General features: G+C 53.5%; 1 protein-coding gene across 5 annotated transcripts in view; it reads right to left on the bottom strand.

Moving 5' to 3' along the window:
- SIRPA (signal regulatory protein alpha) overlaps positions 1-15,848 on the bottom strand; it is a 46,290-nt gene extending 30,442 nt beyond the window's left edge. For 3 of the 5 annotated variants that reach the window (XM_025399282.1, XM_025399285.1, XM_025399286.1), the window contains exons 1-2: positions 15,456-15,848; positions 14,397-14,484 (exon numbers count right to left, since the gene is read on the bottom strand). In XM_025399282.1, coding sequence (XP_025255067.1) covers positions 14,397-14,475 — 79 coding nt within the window. In that variant the 5' untranslated portion in view covers positions 14,476-14,484; positions 15,456-15,848. Of the gene's footprint in view, positions 1-14,396; positions 15,031-15,141; positions 15,153-15,455 lie in introns of those variants that run through there. The other 2 variants (XM_025399283.1, XM_025399284.1) reach the window with 2 other exon arrangements.
- Positions 15,849-17,049: the final 1,201 nt, after the last annotated feature.

The raw sequence follows: 17,049 nt of genomic DNA, 5'->3' as shown, positions 1-17,049 counted from the left end.
TTCTCTTTTTTGAACTGGCCAAGGATGGTGCGACCACCTGCATCGAATGCCACTGAGAGATGTAGTAAGATGAGGGCTGAGAACTGATCACTGGGACTTAGAAAATATATTTGATTTCTTAAAAAACAATGTTCGTGTGTGACTTTTCAGATTAAAAGACGAAAATAATTTTCATAAAGAGTAAAAAAACTATGCATAGTCACTTTTCTTTTTCTTTTCTTTCTTTTTTTTGAGACCAAGTCTCACTCTTGTCACCCAGGCTGGAGTGCAGTGGCGCGATCTCAGCTCGCTGCAACCTCCACCTCTCGGGTTCAAGTGATTCTCCTGCCTCAGCCTCCCGAGTAGCTGGGGTTACAGGCACCTGCCACCTCGCCCAGCTAATTTTTGTATTTTTAGTAGAGATGGGGTTTCACCATGTTGGCCAGGCTGGTCTCAAACTCCTGACCTCAGGCGATCTGCCCGCCTCAGCCTCCCAAAGTGCTGGGATTACAGGCATAAGCCACTGCACCCGGCCCACATAGATGCTTTTCCTAATAGAAAAAATATCAACTTAGAACTGAAGCTTGAGGTGGGGGTGGGGAGGGCTGCCTTGCCCGGGGGTGTGAGTCTTCCAGAAGCCTGTCTCATGGGGCAGGGATAATGAAGCTAACAAACACATTTCCCAAGAGCCAGCCTTGCCCAGGTGCTCACTGCCATTGCATGGGAGCTTGCCCATCCCCTGGAAGCAGTGGGCCACCACAGCAGGAGTCACAGGGACAGGCTGGAGGCCACCTGTTTGGATTCTTTGTAGATTGTTTGTTTGTACTCAAGGATGGCCAGGGCCTGGGAGGCTATGGCTGGAGCTCTGGCAGTGCACAGCGCTCAACATTCTAGAGTGGCTGCAGTGATACCCGGCTCCCTTCTTCCCTCACCATTATTGTTATTCAGCATCCTCAGAAGGCTGCGATTTTCCGCCCCACACTTATAGCAGCTCCTCATCAGGGGCTGCCTCTACTATCTTCTGGGTGTGACTTAATGCTGTGTGCAAGAGTATGCAGTGCAAGAGTGCGCATTAAAGAGGGTGCTCACAGGATGTAATACAGGACCTTGCAATAGCACATGTGAACATAAATGTGCATTAAAACAGATGCATACAGGATGTAATAAAGGGCTATGCAGAGAACATGTGAACATTAAGTGTGCATTAAAGCAGATGTACACAGGATGTAGTACAGGGCTTGCAATAGAACATGTGAATATGAGTGTGCTGAGTGTGCATAAGAGTATGCACATGAGAACACATGTGTACATACATGTATGAGTGTACAGAGCATAAGCATCTGCACACACATGTACACATGGGTGGGCACAAGGAGGAGTGTGAAAGAGACGGTGCCTGTGTGCCGGAATATGTCAGAGTGCAGCACAGGAGTGTGTCTGAATGGGGGGCTAGGGATCATGGGTGTGGGCATGTGAATTGTGTGCAGGAGAGTGTCTGAATCACGGTGGCCTGGGCATGTGTGGGAGGGTGTGAGTGTGTGGGAGGGTGATGCAGGAGCGGCATGCACGTGAGTGTGGTGTGTATGTGTGTGTAGAGGGTGTGCGTGTGGGGGTGGCACGTGTGTGACAGAGTGGTGAATGCGTAAATGTGATTGTGAGGGTATGCGCACTGACAAGCAGGGAGGTATGCACATGCCACTATTTGTGTGCACCCCAGGTGTCCGTGCGCCCGTGTTTGGGAATGTGTCCAGCTGGGAATGTGCCTGGCATAGATGAGGTTGCTGTGTAAGTTTCCACAAGCACAAGGGTGATGGAGGATGTGAGAAGACACACTTCCCTCAAGTCTGCCATGGGCTCCTGGTGGTCAACACCCTGTGTGGTATCTGTCTAGGGTCCTGCCCTTGATAGGAGGTGCTAACCTTTCTAGAGCACCTACTTACTATGTGCTGGCCACAGGGCACAGCAGTGAACAGGCCAGCCCAGAACCATCTGCTGGAGCCCATGACCCCATGCAAGGAGGTGAAAGGTAGCTGGGGCTGCTTTCATGGTCGGGGCTGCACCAGTGGATGGCTGCATGGATGCCGCAGTTCCCAAGAAGAGACCTTGGGGATCCAACAGCCATGACTACACAGCGATTTCCTCTGGAGTCAGAATGATTCATTGATGCCCTCTCAAACCTCACTCTGCTGCCAGACCCTGTCCTAGATACCATAGAAAACAGAGCTAAATAAGACAGGCCCTTGCCCTTGAGAATATCTTAGCATGTGGGGCCGTCCTGGACATGAGCAATGACCACGCACATGGCGATCAGTGTTGCAAGAGGAGGTCTGGGGATGGGGTTCTGGAAGAGTGAAACCCAGGAAGACTTCCTGGAGCTGGTGGCCCCTGAGCTAGGTCTTAAAGGCTGAGAGAGGCTGGGGTGAAGGAAGGCATTCCAAGAGGAGGTAACCACATGAGCAAAGATGCAGAGGTGACAGGACTCAGGGTAGAGTCCATGGAACATGCTCACTGGCTATAAGGAAGCTGAGATGGGGAGGACCTGGGACTGGGCTGACCTAGCGCCCTGAAGGATGGTTTCGGTTGCCCATCTGAAGAACAGGCCAGCACTGGGAGCATTCTGCCGGCACCACTGGATACACCCGTTGGGCAGGGACAAAGCAGGTGCTGCGGTAGAAACTGCTACCTGCATTGAAGCCACCAAAAATGGGGATGCATGTGGCCTGGTAAATGAGCTGAGGGCTGGCCCAGGGCTCAGGGTCCCCACTCCTTCACCCTTGCCCCGGGTAGCTCTGAGAACTCAGTGCTGTGCCATATCCCTGCAAGGAAGGGGCAGACTCTGGTGGCCCCTTCCATGCAGTAGATAAACTAACGTGGTAAGACCATCCGGAGCTCGGGCTCTGGGACCGGATGACCTTTATGTCTTGTCTCTAGCCGGGTGATTGGCAAAGCCGCTTTTCTCTAAGCCTCTGTTTCCTCACCTGTAAACAGGAAATGCAGCTCCCTCCCTCCCCAGGTCAGATGCTCTGTGGTTAGAAGTGCTGGACTGAAAATGAGGCATTTCCTTGACTCCCTTTCATCTGCGTCCCACAACCCATCTGTTAGTAGATCCTGCTGGCTCAACTTCTAATACATGCCCAGACCCTCACCTCTTCTTACCACCCTGACTGAACCTCCACGCTGACCTCCCTGCCTCTGCCTCACCTCTCTACCAGCCACGTTCCCCCAGCAGCCAGAGGAGCCTCTAAAACCTAAGTCAAGTGACATTCCTCCTTTGTGCAAAACCCTCCCACAGTCCCCACTGCACTCAAGAGTGAAATCCAGAATTTTTACAGCGGACCCAGGGGCCTACAGCCTTTTTCTTCCCAATTGTGCCGGATTCTCCACTCACCACATGGCCTTTGCACTCACCATTGCCTCTGCCTGGCACTCTCATCCCTAGATATCTACGTGTCTGGCTCCCTCCCCTCCCTCAGGCCTACCTGAGAGGCCTTCCTTGGCCATTCTGTCTAAAATATTATCCACTTCAATGTCCCTGGCTCTGCTTAATTGTTCTGTATATCATCCCCACTCAAAAAACTACGCATTTCCTTGTTAATTTTTTTAAAAGTGCTTATCTCCCTATCATAGACTCTTATAAGTCCTTTGAGAGCAGGAACTGAGTTTTCTTCCCTAGGGTTGGAGCAGTGCCTGGCACTGGTTGAAAGTATGTTTTGATTTGGATTCCAACTCTGCTACCCATGAGACTCCGGGAAATGTCTCACCCCCTCTGGACCTCTGGCTCTTTATCTGCAGAATGGGTCTCATGATGATGATGATGATGATGATGATGATACTAGGGTTGTTCTGAGAATGAAACGGGCTAGCGTGTCTGGCACAGAGTAAGTACTCAATGCAGAGCAGCTGTCACCATGCAGATGGGTGTCTAAAGATGATGGGGGCGACAGATGACCACGTCCTTAAGCCTGAGAGGCTCAGGATCCTCTCCGAGGGAGAGGCAGCTCTGCCTCAACGCATGCATGAGGTGAGCAGGCTGAGCACACTGCTGGCAAGGAGTCAGGGGGGACAGGCAGTGCTGGGAGCCCTATGGAGCATTTGCCGGGTTCAGATGGAACCTGGAGGTGATGAAGCGATGCTTGCAGTGTGACCGTGTTTGCAAAGTGGCAGGAAAAGAACTGCAAATCTGTGTAAATATCCTTTAGACTTAACAGGCTTTTGGGGGACCAGCAGAGGCTGGAAGAGCAGGTAGAGGACATTGACATCTACTAGGTTTGGTGCCTTAACAACCTAAGGACCTTCTTTCCTTCTCCCCGTTTTGCAGAGGAAGAAACCGAGGCCTGGAGAGGCTGAGAGCTTGGGAGTTTCTCCCAACCTCCAGGCCCCAACCATTGCCCTGAGACAGGCCCTGCTGCTGCACAGCTACACTTTCATGGGGGCAATGCATGGGCTAGGCCAGATAACCAGAAGCCTTCATTTAGCCCTCAGGACATTCCAGCCCAGAGTGGCAGGTGCTATTGTCACTATCCCCTCCTACAGATGAGGAAGCAGAGCCTGGAGAGGCAGGTAAGTGGCAGAGGTGGGATTCCAACACTGGAGCCTGGAGCCACCCCATGCAATCGCTTCTCCCTGCGACAGGTTCCCTCCAGTTCGGGCTTCTGGATTCTCAGGTTGCCAAGGATGCGCACACATTTTCCCAGCCGAGATAAAGGCCCCCTTAAAAGCGACACGCATTTATTAAACGACATTTGCCAGGGTTTCAGCACACTGCCGGCAGCAGTCAGTCTCCGGACTGACGGGATTCTTCCCCAAGCTGACACTATTCACTGATTCCTTTTATAGAGCATTTTGCAGCTTGCAAAAGCACTTTCCACGGCTCTTAATTCCTTAACCCTCAATAGTCACCCATTTGGGAGGAAATAACGTTAGCAGTTCCATTTTGCAGATGGGGAAACGGAGGTTCAGAGCTGGGAAGACACCTGCCCCAGAGTACACAGCCAGTAAGCGGCACATGCTGGACTCCAATTCAGGAATGTGCCCCAAAGCAGACGCCCCTCCATGGCCTCTCCTGCCAGAGGAGTCTGTGGAGTCACCAGGACAAAGGGCCAGGAGGACATGCAGGCTAGAGCATCAGGGCTGGAAGGGACCTGCAAGAGAGGAGCCGAGCCGAGCCCCCTGGTCACAGAAGGAGAAACTGAGGCTGAGGGGGCAGAAGAGTGGGTTTCAGGTCTCCCTGCTGGCAAAAGATGGAGCGGGGACTCCACCAGCTTTCAAAATTCCCAAACCATAAAATGATGACAATCACATAACAGCAGTAACAATAGCTAATAAGCGCCAACGCTGCCCAGAGCAAGACAGGCCTCATGGAACCTCTGCAGGAACCCAGTAAGACAGGGCTGTTACCACCCCCATTTCACAGAGGACCAGATGTGAAGCTTTGGGAGGTACAACCATTTGGCCAACGTCACAGGGCTGCCAAGCAGTCTGATTCCACCTCCCTCTGTCCTAACCCCTACCCCGCACCAGATTGCCTCATGCAGTGACCCTCTAGGTGCAGTGACCCTCTAGGGGAGGCTAACCTCAAGGTGGGGCCTCCAAGCCAACCCCCAGCCTAGAGTGCAGCACTAATTACGTCACGTTTCATGGTTTGCAGCACCTGATCATTCATCATGATATCTAAAGTGGGGCAAGCAGTTTGTATAGCCAGAATTTTAAGTATGAATACTGGGGTTTCTTGGCTGCCTCCTCCTATCCCTCCTGGCATTGATATCTTTGTGCTTCCTGATATCTTAGGGTTCTTTATGACAGCTTGATGGGCAGGGAATTGTGGTATGATCCTGGCCCTGGCCACAGAGGTGGGACTGTGTGGTAGTTAGGGAATAAGCTTTGCTTGTACAACCTCATAACTCCAAGCCTGCTCTTTAAAAGGGGGCTTTTAGTACCCACCTTGTTCTTTCATTCAATCAGTATCTTTTAACCCACCTACTCTGTGTCAGGCCCGGTACTGAGGTCCTGGGAGGCCCAACGGTGAGTAAGAGACACAGCCCATCTCTCATGCAACTTATATCCTAGTGGGGGAGACAGGGCTGAAATAATGTAACGAATTAATATAGAAATGGCTTGGAGCGCTAGGCAACAGGCAGATTTGGCCCAGTGATAGAAAATCACAAGTGAGAACCTCTTTTGGAATGGGATGGTTGGGAAAGCATCCGAGGAAGGGAGGTGGCACCTGAGACCCAAAGGAAGCGAAGACCAGGGAAGATGTTCCTGTAGAAGAGACAACCGGTGCAAAGGTCCTGGGGTGGGAAAGAACCTGGTGAAGGGCCAGAAAGGAGGCTGCCAAGGCTGAAGCCCAGGGAGGAAGGAGAGTGGTAAGAGGTAAGGATGAAGAGACAGACAATGGTCCAGAAATGCCATGCGGTAAGGACTTTGATTTTCTACTAAGGGTGGTGGGAACCACCGAAAAAGGTTTCAGCAGAACCAAAGATGACTTGATTCACTCCAGCTGCTATGGGTGAAGAGCCTGAAGGGTGTAAGGGTGGCCGTGGAAAGCAGCCAATGGGGATGCTGCAGCATTCAGGGGCCTAAATCCTAGCTCTGCACATAAAAGCTGTGTGACCTTGGGCAAGTCACTTTACCTCTCTGAGTCTCAGTTTCTTCATCTGTCCAATGGGTTAATGGTATTTCCTATCTTACAGAACTGTGGTGAGAATTAAATGAGAGAATGCATAATGATCCTGTCACAAGCCAGACATGCTCCATGTCAGGTGCTCAATGAGCCACATCCTGCTGGTTTGGCCCTGACCCCTGCTCATTCCCCCACCTCTTCTCCTTTCACTCCAGCCCCACTGGCCTCTTTGCAATTCCTGGAACATACAAGCTCATTCCTGCCTCAGGGCCTTTGCACCTGCCATTCCTCCCACATGGAGGGCTCTTTTCCTGCTATCCCCGTGGCTACTGGCTACTCCTCCATTTTCTTTTCTTTTCTTTTCTTTTCTTTTTTAGACAGAGTCTTGCTCTGTCACCCAGGCTGGAGTGCAATCTCGGCTCACTGCAACCTCTGCCTCCTGGGGTCAAGCGATTCACCTGTCGTAGCCTCCAGAGTAGCTGGGATTACAGGCACACGCCACCATGCCCGGCTAATTTTTGTATTTTTAGTGGAGATGGGGTTTCGCCATGTTGGCCTGGCTGGTCTCAAACTCCTGACCTCAGGTGATCTGCCCAGCTCAGCCTCCCAAAGTGCTGGGATTATAGGTGTGAGCCACCGTGCCTGGCCTTACTTCTCCATTTTCTTGAGGCCTGTGCTCTTTAGAGCAGCCCTCTCTCTGTCCTAACCTTCTCCCTTCCCTCCTCCTGCTTTTCTCCCCAGCTACCTGGCATCATTTGTTTACCTGGGTGTGTTTTTTTCTTCCTCACTAGAATGTCCGCTGCACGAGAGCAGGTGTTTTTGTCTGTCTTGTTCACATTTGTATCCTCCAAGCACCTAGAGCCCCCCCGGCACATAGTAGATGCTCAAAAATATTTGTTGAATGAATATTTACAATTAAAATGACCCTAATAATGACTGCAAAGTGGTTAAGGGTAAAGTGAGGAGTGGAGCCTGGCTTTACCTCTCACTGGCTGTGTGGCCTAAGGATGAGCCCCACTTGGCCTTGGGAAGCCTCAGTTTCCTTATCTGTAAAGTGGGGATGAAGGACCATACTGTTTGGCTCGTGGTGAGGGTCAGACAACAGCTCACAGGAAGGGATGTGGAGAGAGTATGGGTGGGTGAAATGACACCCCATGTCTAGCACTCGCTTTATGATACTCCCCGATTCTCCTCTCCCCAGCAAAAATAGGGGCAGGGGACAAGCATGGTAGAGAGTTGATCAGTGTCAAAGCTGAGGCTCATTACATCATTCCTTCTCATTTTGCATATGTTTGAAATTTTCCAAAATAAAAAGATAAGGAGGAGCTAACACATGTTCAAGGCTCAGCCTGTGCCGAGCACATCGTGTACCGAGTATTTCCTTCCACCACGGGCTTCCATTTCTGGAGAACACCGATGGTCGGCCTGAAGAATGGAACTGTAGAAACGGCGCTGGTATCACCGCCCACCTGCTCCAGCCGTCCCTCCTGGCTAGGAGGCCCATCGCTCACTCCCAGCTTCCAATCTCCCTCCTGATCCGAGCACCTGATCTCCTTGGGCTCTTGGCGCTAATCTGCAGCCATCTAACACCCTGCGCCCCCGAATGAATGTGCCAGGAAATCTTACAGACACAAAGAACCAATTCTGCAGCGTTTCCGACTTCCACCTCAGCTGTTTTGCATCTCTCTGGACCGAGGGCCTGGCAAGACACCTGGCAGGGAAAATCTATCTCATGGAGGGCTTCATCAGAATAACCACCCCAGGAACACCCAAAGTTAACAGGAAAGCAGATTCAGCTGTGAAAATAGATGCTTCCTTCTCTAGTACGGTGACAGGGACACACCTTGGGGACACACACTGCCCCCACCTCATAGGAAGGTGCACTGATAGAAATATGAGAGGAGGCCGGGTGCGGTGGCTCATGCCTGTAATCGCAGCAGTTTGGGAGGCCGAGGCGGGTGGATCACTTGAGGTCAGGAGTTCGAGACCAGCCTGACCAATATGGTGAAACCCAGTCTCTACTAAAAATACAAAAATTAGCCGGGCGTGGTGGTGTGTGTCTGTTGTCCTAGCTCCTGGGGAGGCTGAGATAGGAGAATTGCTTGGACCCAGGAGGCAGAGGCTGTAGTGAGCCTAGATTGCACCACTGCACTCCAGCCTGGGCGACGAAGTGACTCCATCTCAGAAAAAAAAACAAAAGACAAAAAACAAACCAAAAAAACAAAACAAAAACAAAACGACAGGAGCACTAAGGGAGCAAGGTGCCATCACACCTGGGCCTCAGTTTCCCTACCTGTCAAGAAAGCCTCAGTGACGGCTAAGGAATGGCACAACAGTTAACCACATAGGCTCTGTGATGAGGCTGATGGTGGTTATCCAAATCCGGTGCTTACTGTGTGGCCTTGGGCAAGCTGCTTCACCGTTCAGAGCCTCAGTTTCCTCGCCGATCGAATGGGTCCGAAGATACCGATGCGTATCACCAGGTGGCTGTGAGCACCACCAGGGTCGCACACACCAAGTGCTGAGCCCAGGAAGCAGAGAACCCAGATGGTTCCTATAAGTATTACTGTAGCGTTTTCCCACGGAATTCGGGATCCTGTCAGATTTCTGGCTGAAACAGTGGAAAGTTCCAGCACAGCCCAGTTTTTAAAAGCCTTGGCCTGGACCACAGGAGGCTTGGCATTCCAGCCGGGCCTTGCCATGGATCTCCTGCGTGGGCCCAGCCAGTTTTTTTCTCTCTGTTCTTTTGGCCGCACAGTAAGGCGCTGGATGAAAGCACAGAGGGCTCTCTCAGGCCCCCTAGGGCTTTGCAGGTACGGGAATCCACAACTGCAGACCTGTGGATCCAGACAGAGACACCTAGAGGCAGGCTGTGCCCACAGCGCTCAGTCCATAGTAACAGGCAATTAAATCACTCTAGCCTGGGTTTCTACTCAACTTGTCCATCCCCCAACAGCATAAAAGCTGGGCAGCACGGTGGCTCATGCCTGTAATCCCAGCACTTTGGGAGGCAGATCACCTGGGGTCGGGAGTTCGAGACCAGCCTGACCAATATGAAGAAACCTCATCTCTACTAAAAATACAAAATTAGCCAGGCGTGGTGGTGCATCCCTGTAATCCCAGCTACTCGGGAGGCTGAGGCAGGAGAATCGCTTGAACCCGGGAGGCAGAGGTTGCGGTTGAGCTGAGATTGCACCATTGCACCCCAGCCTGGGCAACAACAGCAAAACTCCGTCCAAAAAAAAGAAAAAGCTACAAAGAAGATATCAAGCTGAAGGACATTTGTGCACAGAACAGCCTTTGCTGTTTTTTAAGTACCCTCTATGTGTAAGCAACTGTGCTAGATGCTTTATGAAAATCCATCCCAATGTTATAAATGAGGAATCAAAACAGAATAAAGCCATGCTAATTACAACACTGGTTAATATGTACTGAGTGCTTACTACATACAAGGCATGACTTCCAGCATTATACATGCATTAATTAACTTAATCCTTGCAATAGAGTGGCTAATACCATTCCTCTTTTACAGATGAGCAAAATAAAACACAGATTTCTGCAAATTGTCCAAGTCAGTAGCAGGGTTCAGATCAATACCCAGGGGTCTTAGTACTGTCTTAGCACTACACTAGGTTTTGTGTCTGCGAGGAGAGGCTCCTCTGACCTCCCCGCAGGAGGCACATTAAGTTGAACCTCTAAGGATGAGTAGGATTCGGACATAGGAGGACAAGGAGGTACAGGAAGGGCATTTCTGACGGCAGGAACAGCACGGGCCGAGGCCCAGAGCTGAGAGTTCAGCTGAGGGCATGGATCCGTACAAAAGCATTTACCAAACGGAGTGAGGCCGCATGCTAATGGCCGTTCTACAAATCAAATGCCTCTTGTTCGTATGTTCAGGGAACACTGGAGTAAATGTGACCCAGCTCGAGATTCTACAATGCAGGGCTTCTCAGGGTCTTCGGGGTGCTCGCATGGCTGAGTAGCCAGCAAAGCTCCGGTCTGCAGGGAGGAAGCCTTGTTATCCTGCAGCATCTCAACAGGTCAGCTTGTTGGAAAACATGTGGCTGGAAATCAGGCCTGGCAGGGAGGAAGCCCAGGCCTCACGGCAGCTTTGTGGTTTTTTTTAAGAAAACTTGGACCCACTCAACAGTTTTGAGCTGGGGAGTGACATGATCTGAGTTGTGTTGACAGGCCAGAAATCTGAGCACATTTAAAAAGAGAGAGAGAGGGGGGAAACCTTCCGTCAGTCCAAGACTACAAATAAGAAAATAACCTGTCGCACGGAGCCATTGGAAGCAGCAAGCGAGCGCGTGTGGGATCCGTACAACACTTTTAGACTCCCTTCCTCTCGCACACCCCCTCTCCATCTGTCGCAAAGGGCACCAGGAAGATGCAAGGAGGAATATTCCAGCTCTGGGGGCTCCAGAGCTCAGCAGCCCAGATGGGGGGCGCTTACGGGAGCCACATCACCCCTCATGTGTTGTTACTGGTGAGGACCAAGGGACTGTCAGTATTTCCACCCTCAGCAGGCTTTCAGAGAAATGCTTGTGACTTCATCGAAACCTCTGCCCAGAGAAAGAACTCTTCCACAGTCCTCCGCCCAAGCCCAGAGAGGGGCCTCTCTCACTCCCTCTCCAGCTTGGACTAAATCATCCTGATTAAGTCACTGAACTTATTCCTTAGAAGCCACCCAGCAGGAAAGCCAGTATCCAAAATCCTGGCTCCTCTCTATCACTTGTAAGTTACTTCCCCAGTTTGGGACTCAATTTTCCGCATCTGCAAAATGGGGATAAGAGCCAATTCATGTTTTGTGGATGAGATGATGCAGGTGCAGCATCTAGCTTGGAATGCCGTTAACTGTTTAATGAACGTTGGTTCCCCTCCCTTCTCTCAACACATGGTTCACACCAGCACTTCATAGGTGCTGCATGACTGCAAGTACAGACATGAATTACGGTGAGTTCCCGAGGGGTTAGTAAAGGCCAGAAAGTACTCAGAGAAAATACAGCTTTAAAGGAGCTTCCAATGGCCTGAGCGTGTCGAGCCAAAGCACTCCCGCCCTGTTGTCTCTTCTTATGAAAGAGGAAGTGAGATTAACTTTACCATTTAGGAAAGTACAGAGGAGTCCCCGAGTGTCACCCTCTACCAAAGAGTCAGAGGTTCACTGGGGGGCTCTGCTTCTCCCCAGATCCTGAACTGCAACTTGGCTTGGCCTCCTCCAGGCCAGAGAGAAGAAATGAATGGGAGTTTATCTGAGGTCGGCCTGGGGAGTGACTTAGAGGTCTCAGGGCCTCGCTAGGGCCAAGCAGGCATCCTGTGGGTTCAGCGTCAGGCCCTGCTGACACAAAATCAGGTGCCAGGTGTCCCCAGGCCCCAGTCCCTTGCCCTTCTCCCAGCCTCAGAATCTCCCTCAGTGCAGTTGTTTTAGGAAACAGGCCTCACATTGGGTCCAAAAACATAGGTTGGTGACTTCACTGGGATCTTTTTAGAATTTCCCTTTGGCAGCATTTGTGCTAAAAGCAATCTTTAGAAACTTCTTCCCTTGCCTCCCCCAACCAAGATAATTCACATGATTGGCCCCACCCCCCCAAAACAGTGCTCATGTGAAGACACAGCAATCATGTGACACCTCCCAGGCTGACAGTTCTGCCCGAGACACTAGTAGTCATTCAATCCAAAGCCGCCTTCCTAAACCTGACATTTCAGTTTCTCACTCGAACAAATCCATTTTCTTAGAAAATTGGACAACTGCCTCCTTGTACCTTCCTACCCTCATATCCTGTCTACTTCTTTGTTGTAAATTCCATGTCTGGAGCAACAGGAGGAGGGGCCTGAGGCCCCATCCTTCAGCCAAACCAGGTGACTTCCCTAGGCCCATGGTGTGACCAGGACCCCGAAGAACAGAGACTGAAGGATGCTGGGAGGCTTGAGCTATGACGGTCGCACCCCATCCCTTCCCCACCACCCTCGACCAAGAAATTCATTCTTACCTCCTAAGATTTATTTATTTCAAAGCTAATCTTGGCCCCTCTGCTGCTCCCACTTTTTCAGGCTATTGATGCTGAATGGATTGGAACGGAAGTTTTATGGCCCAATCTTTACCATTTTATAGATTGTTTTTATAGGCAAAAGGGGGAGATGTGCTCACAAGAAAGGTGTTGGTGTTTCCAGCCAGTGCCCCAGGAAAGGCAGGCTGCCTATCTGAACACTTGCTATTCAGCGTCACTGCTCATTTGCCAGGGACTGAACCACAGGCTCCTGGTCGGAGAAGGGTCTGGAATAGACATTTAGAAATTAACTCGGGCCCAATTCCCTTCTTCAGGAAAATTAAGCACTTGTGATTGACACTTGTGCATTTCCAGGCCAGGAAGGATGGCAGGGCAGGAACTCAGACTTTTGCAGGGTACAAATGGCCGGCTCAGACAGGAAGGAGCAGATAGGAGATGCCACTCACTGGAGAGACGTGAACTGTATCAGTGCTCCCTTCCACCCAGCAAGGACCCAACTATAACTGAAAACAACTGGGGGTGGGGTTGCGGGGGAGTGGGGTGGGGTGATACCTATGTGAATTCCTGGGTTTCAGGGGAAACTGCAGGGCAGGGAGAAGCAGCTGTCCACCCCCCACTTCTTCTTCCACCCACTCTTTGCTAGTTCTCCCTTTCTCCCTGCTATCAGATGGTTACCATCTCTAGGCAAATGCAAAAGGGGGTGTTGGACACTGAGCTCATCTTTACTTCCCTCCTCAAGGGTGGGAGGTACAGAGAGACCCCTCTGCCTACAACATAGCTTCAAGAGGACAAAAAACAGGATCCCCATTCTTCTCTCCCTCCCAACTCCCTTAACGCCATTTCTTTGCCCCCCGCCCCGCCCCCAACCCAGTGCCCTCCCAGGAGACCCATGGTTTTGCAAAACCCATTTAAGAAGAAGGACTCCTGAATGGTGACCTCACCCTTTGGTGAACATACACAGTAGCCTTCAGAGCCCGCCTGCCGGCGACAGCCAGGTGTTTGATGTAGGCCAACAGAAAGACATGCTCAGAGCCACAGGTAACATCCCTGCGGAGCACCTGAACTGCAGGGAGCTGCCTGGAAGCTCGGGGAAGGCAGGAGGAAGTGGGAGCTGGGAGCGCCTCGAGGAGCAAGACCACCAGGGAGAGGCTTTGGCAACCACAGGGACAATTCACTGTGTTTTTACATAAGGATCTGTTGCTTGCAGCAGCTCGCTGTGGGGTTACCGTGGCCGCCCGGTTCCCTCTCTCCCAGGCACACACTAACACTGGTTTACTTGGCGCACCAGAGGGAGGGCTCACTCTTCCCTAATTGCAACAGCTTGTCTCTGTTCCATTCCAGGCAGCATTGGGGGAACCTCTGCCCTCACCTCCTCCCCTCACACCCTGAAGTCAAACGTGGAAAGCCGTATGTCCATGGGGAGAGATTCTGGGGAAGGAGGACCGCCCTACTCTGAAAGCCACTGTCAGTCAGCCTTCCCCATTGGACTGGGCAGGGGCTGAGTGAAGCAACTCAGCTCTTTTGTCTCAGTGCCCAGCACAGTGCACACAGTCAGAGTCCACAGAGACAAACTCTCAGAGAAGAGACTTGGATTCTACCCTTGGCTGTGTGACCTTGGACATGTCGCTGGCCCTCTCTGGGCCTCAGTTTCCGCATCTATAACGCTGGTTACAGGCGTCTCTCTCCCTATTACTGCTCAGCATTAGCCGAATGGGTCCCAGTGCTAGTCTGAGAGGCCTGAGCCCGCAGTTTGGGGAGGGCAGCGGTGGGGAGCGGGGGGTGCTTACCTGACCAGGCGCAGGACGCGGTGAGCAGCAGGCAGAGCAGCGGCCCGAGGCGGCCGGGGGCCGGGCCGGCGGGCTCCATGGGCCGCGGCTGCGGAGCGAGGAGGGAGAGCGGCCGTGAGTGCGCGCTCGGGCGGGAGCAGGCTGGAGCGGGGAAATGACTAAGACTCCCCCCCTTCCCCCCTCCCGGCTGGGCCTCCCCCCGACTCCGGAACGGGCGCCTGGAGCGGCTCAGGAGCCGCCGTCGCCGCCGCGGTTTTTGGAGACCCCCCTCCCCGCCCCCCAGGAGAAATCGAGAGACGGAGACGGGGAGAGACCCCAAGCGCGCGAGAAATAAAGCCAGGGGCGGCCAGAGAGAGGCGGCAGGAGAGAGAAACAGACCCAAGGGAGCCAGGCAGAGAGCCAGAGACACAGAGAGGCGAGAGGGGGAGAAAGAGGGGGAGAGCGAGCGAGCGAGGAGTGAGCGAGGCGGCGCGCAGATCGAGACAGACAGCGCGGGAGAGAGGACCGCGCGAGCAGGGGCGAGGGGCAGCACGGCCGAGCCCGGCCGCGCGGAGCCGCCCCCGCCGCTGCCCACCTGCCCCGCCCGGGCTCCACACGGCGCGGGCGGCTGAGCTCGCTCCCGGCCCGCAGTCCCGGCCGCTGCCCCCGCCCTCCCGGCAGCCCGGCCCCCTCCCTCCTTCCCTTCCCCCCTCCTCCGGTCTTCCCGCCGCCCGGGGAGGCTTCGGGGCTCCGGTTCCGCCGGCACCTTCTCGGCGAGCGAGCGCCCGCCTGCGCGCCAGCCAGCAGCGCGCCCCGGGGGAGGGAGCGAGGGCTGCGAGCAGCGCGCCCGGCCGGGGAGGGCAGCGTCGCCCCCCGCGCCGGCGCCCGGGCCCCGGCACCCCCGCGCGGGCCCCCGGCTGCTGCCAGTGAAGGCGGCCCCGCGAGCCGCCGCAGCCCGCTCGGGCTCGGGACTAGACGAGCCTCCGGCTCCGACAATGTGCCAGTTCAGAAGCCCGCGCGGTTCGTCCCCAGCCCCGACCCGTCCCGCTCTGCCCCTCCCCGTCCCTGCCAGGCTCGGACCTGTGCCGCCCGCTAGGGCTGGAAGGCACTAGAAGCGCCGCCGGGGCTACCCAGAGGCCGGGTCCCCGCTCCACTTTGCGCAAACTTGTTTTTCTAAGGTCAGCGCCGCGAGCTGGCTACATCGTCCTCTTAAGGTGGACTGGGGAAGTTGCGGCCGACCTCCCCTCGCCTCCGGATTCTGGCCGCGCGTCTACTCCCCGCTTCCCACTGGCGAGAGGCTGGAGGCGGCGAAGGAGTCGGGGAGTGGAGGCGCGGGGGTCGGGGGGTGTCTGCCTTTAACCCTCCCCAAGAGGTCGTGCCTCTGAGCCCCAAAGCTGAAGGCCCCTCTTGGGGATGGGTGCGGGCCGGAGGGGCCCGATCCTTTCAGAGCCGGGCCGAGGTGAAGGAAAAGAAGGAAGTAAGTGAACGCAGGGGGAAGGGGAGAGGAAGAAGAGAGTGATGGTACAAAAATAGCGTGTGTGTAGGAAGGACTTCGGTGCCGCCTGGAAAAGAGGCGCGGGGAGGAGAGGGAGCGAGAAGGGGGCTGTGGCGGGGAACCAGAGGGGAAGGGCCGGGGCCTTCCCAGGGAGGTGGGCGCCCCCTGGCCAGGTGTCTCGGTGGTGGAGGGCAGATTGAGGGGGTGGGGAGGCCCAGGAGGGGGCGTGTGTGGGAGAGCGGGGCCCTGAAGGCATGGGTTCCAGGAGAAGGACAGGCCCGGAAGAAGATGAGGGGTGGGAGCCGGGGCCAGAGGCTTGGAGTTGGAGAGGACAGAATCTCGGTTTTCCTGGAGGGAACGCCGTTCCTGTAGCAGCTAGGTCAGTGATGGGGGGTGTCAGTGTCCTGGTCACCTGGCAGAAGAAGGCTCCGCATTGTGGGAGGAACACAAGTTCAAGACCCGCTGCTAATGGGAGAGAATTTTGCTTCACACAGTGGCAGTTAAGAGGATAGCAATAACACAAGGTGAGAGAAGGCCCAGCCCTGTAAATGGACAGAAAGTTGAGGCCCAGAGAGGGAATAGGTTTGCTTAAGGCCACACAGCAAAGCTTGGGGTAGCAACAAGATTTGAATTCCTGATTCCCAGGTTAAAGACCTATGCAAAGTAGCACCACCACCTCCCCTCCTGCCCCAAGCCTCCTGGTTAAATGCCTGGTCCTGCTGTTGTGCAGGGGGGCAGGGAGGGTGCCACACTTGAGAACATGGGCTGAACTCCCTGGGTTCAAATCCCCTGGCTACTGTTATGAGCTGGGTAGACTGGAAAGTACCTTACCTCTTCTGTGCCTCAGCTTCTTCATCTGAAATGAGGCCAGCGTGAGTCTCAATTGTGAGGATTAGATGAGTTAATATTTGTAAGACATGTTAAAAAGAGCCTAGCATATACCAAGTGCAGCATAAGCATTTGATAAATAAGTGAAGTGTTTGACAGCAGTCCTTGAGAACCCACAGGGTTTTGGGCAGCATTTGAAGTGCAAGGGAATTTTCATTTCTTTGGGTGTGGTCCCTGTCCATGAGGAATTTATATTCTAGCACGAGGTCCCTGTCCATGAGGTCCCTGTCCATGAGGAATTTATATTCTAGTAGGGGAGACAGATAAGTGGACAAGTAGAAATAATTAATG

This window comes from Theropithecus gelada, chromosome 10 (genome assembly GCF_003255815.1).
Source record: "Theropithecus gelada isolate Dixy chromosome 10, Tgel_1.0, whole genome shotgun sequence".
NCBI classification, from domain to species: domain Eukaryota; kingdom Metazoa; phylum Chordata; class Mammalia; order Primates; family Cercopithecidae; genus Theropithecus; species Theropithecus gelada.
The sequence above is the reverse complement of the archived record's forward strand: the minus strand, read 5'-3'. Positions and strand labels throughout refer to the sequence as shown.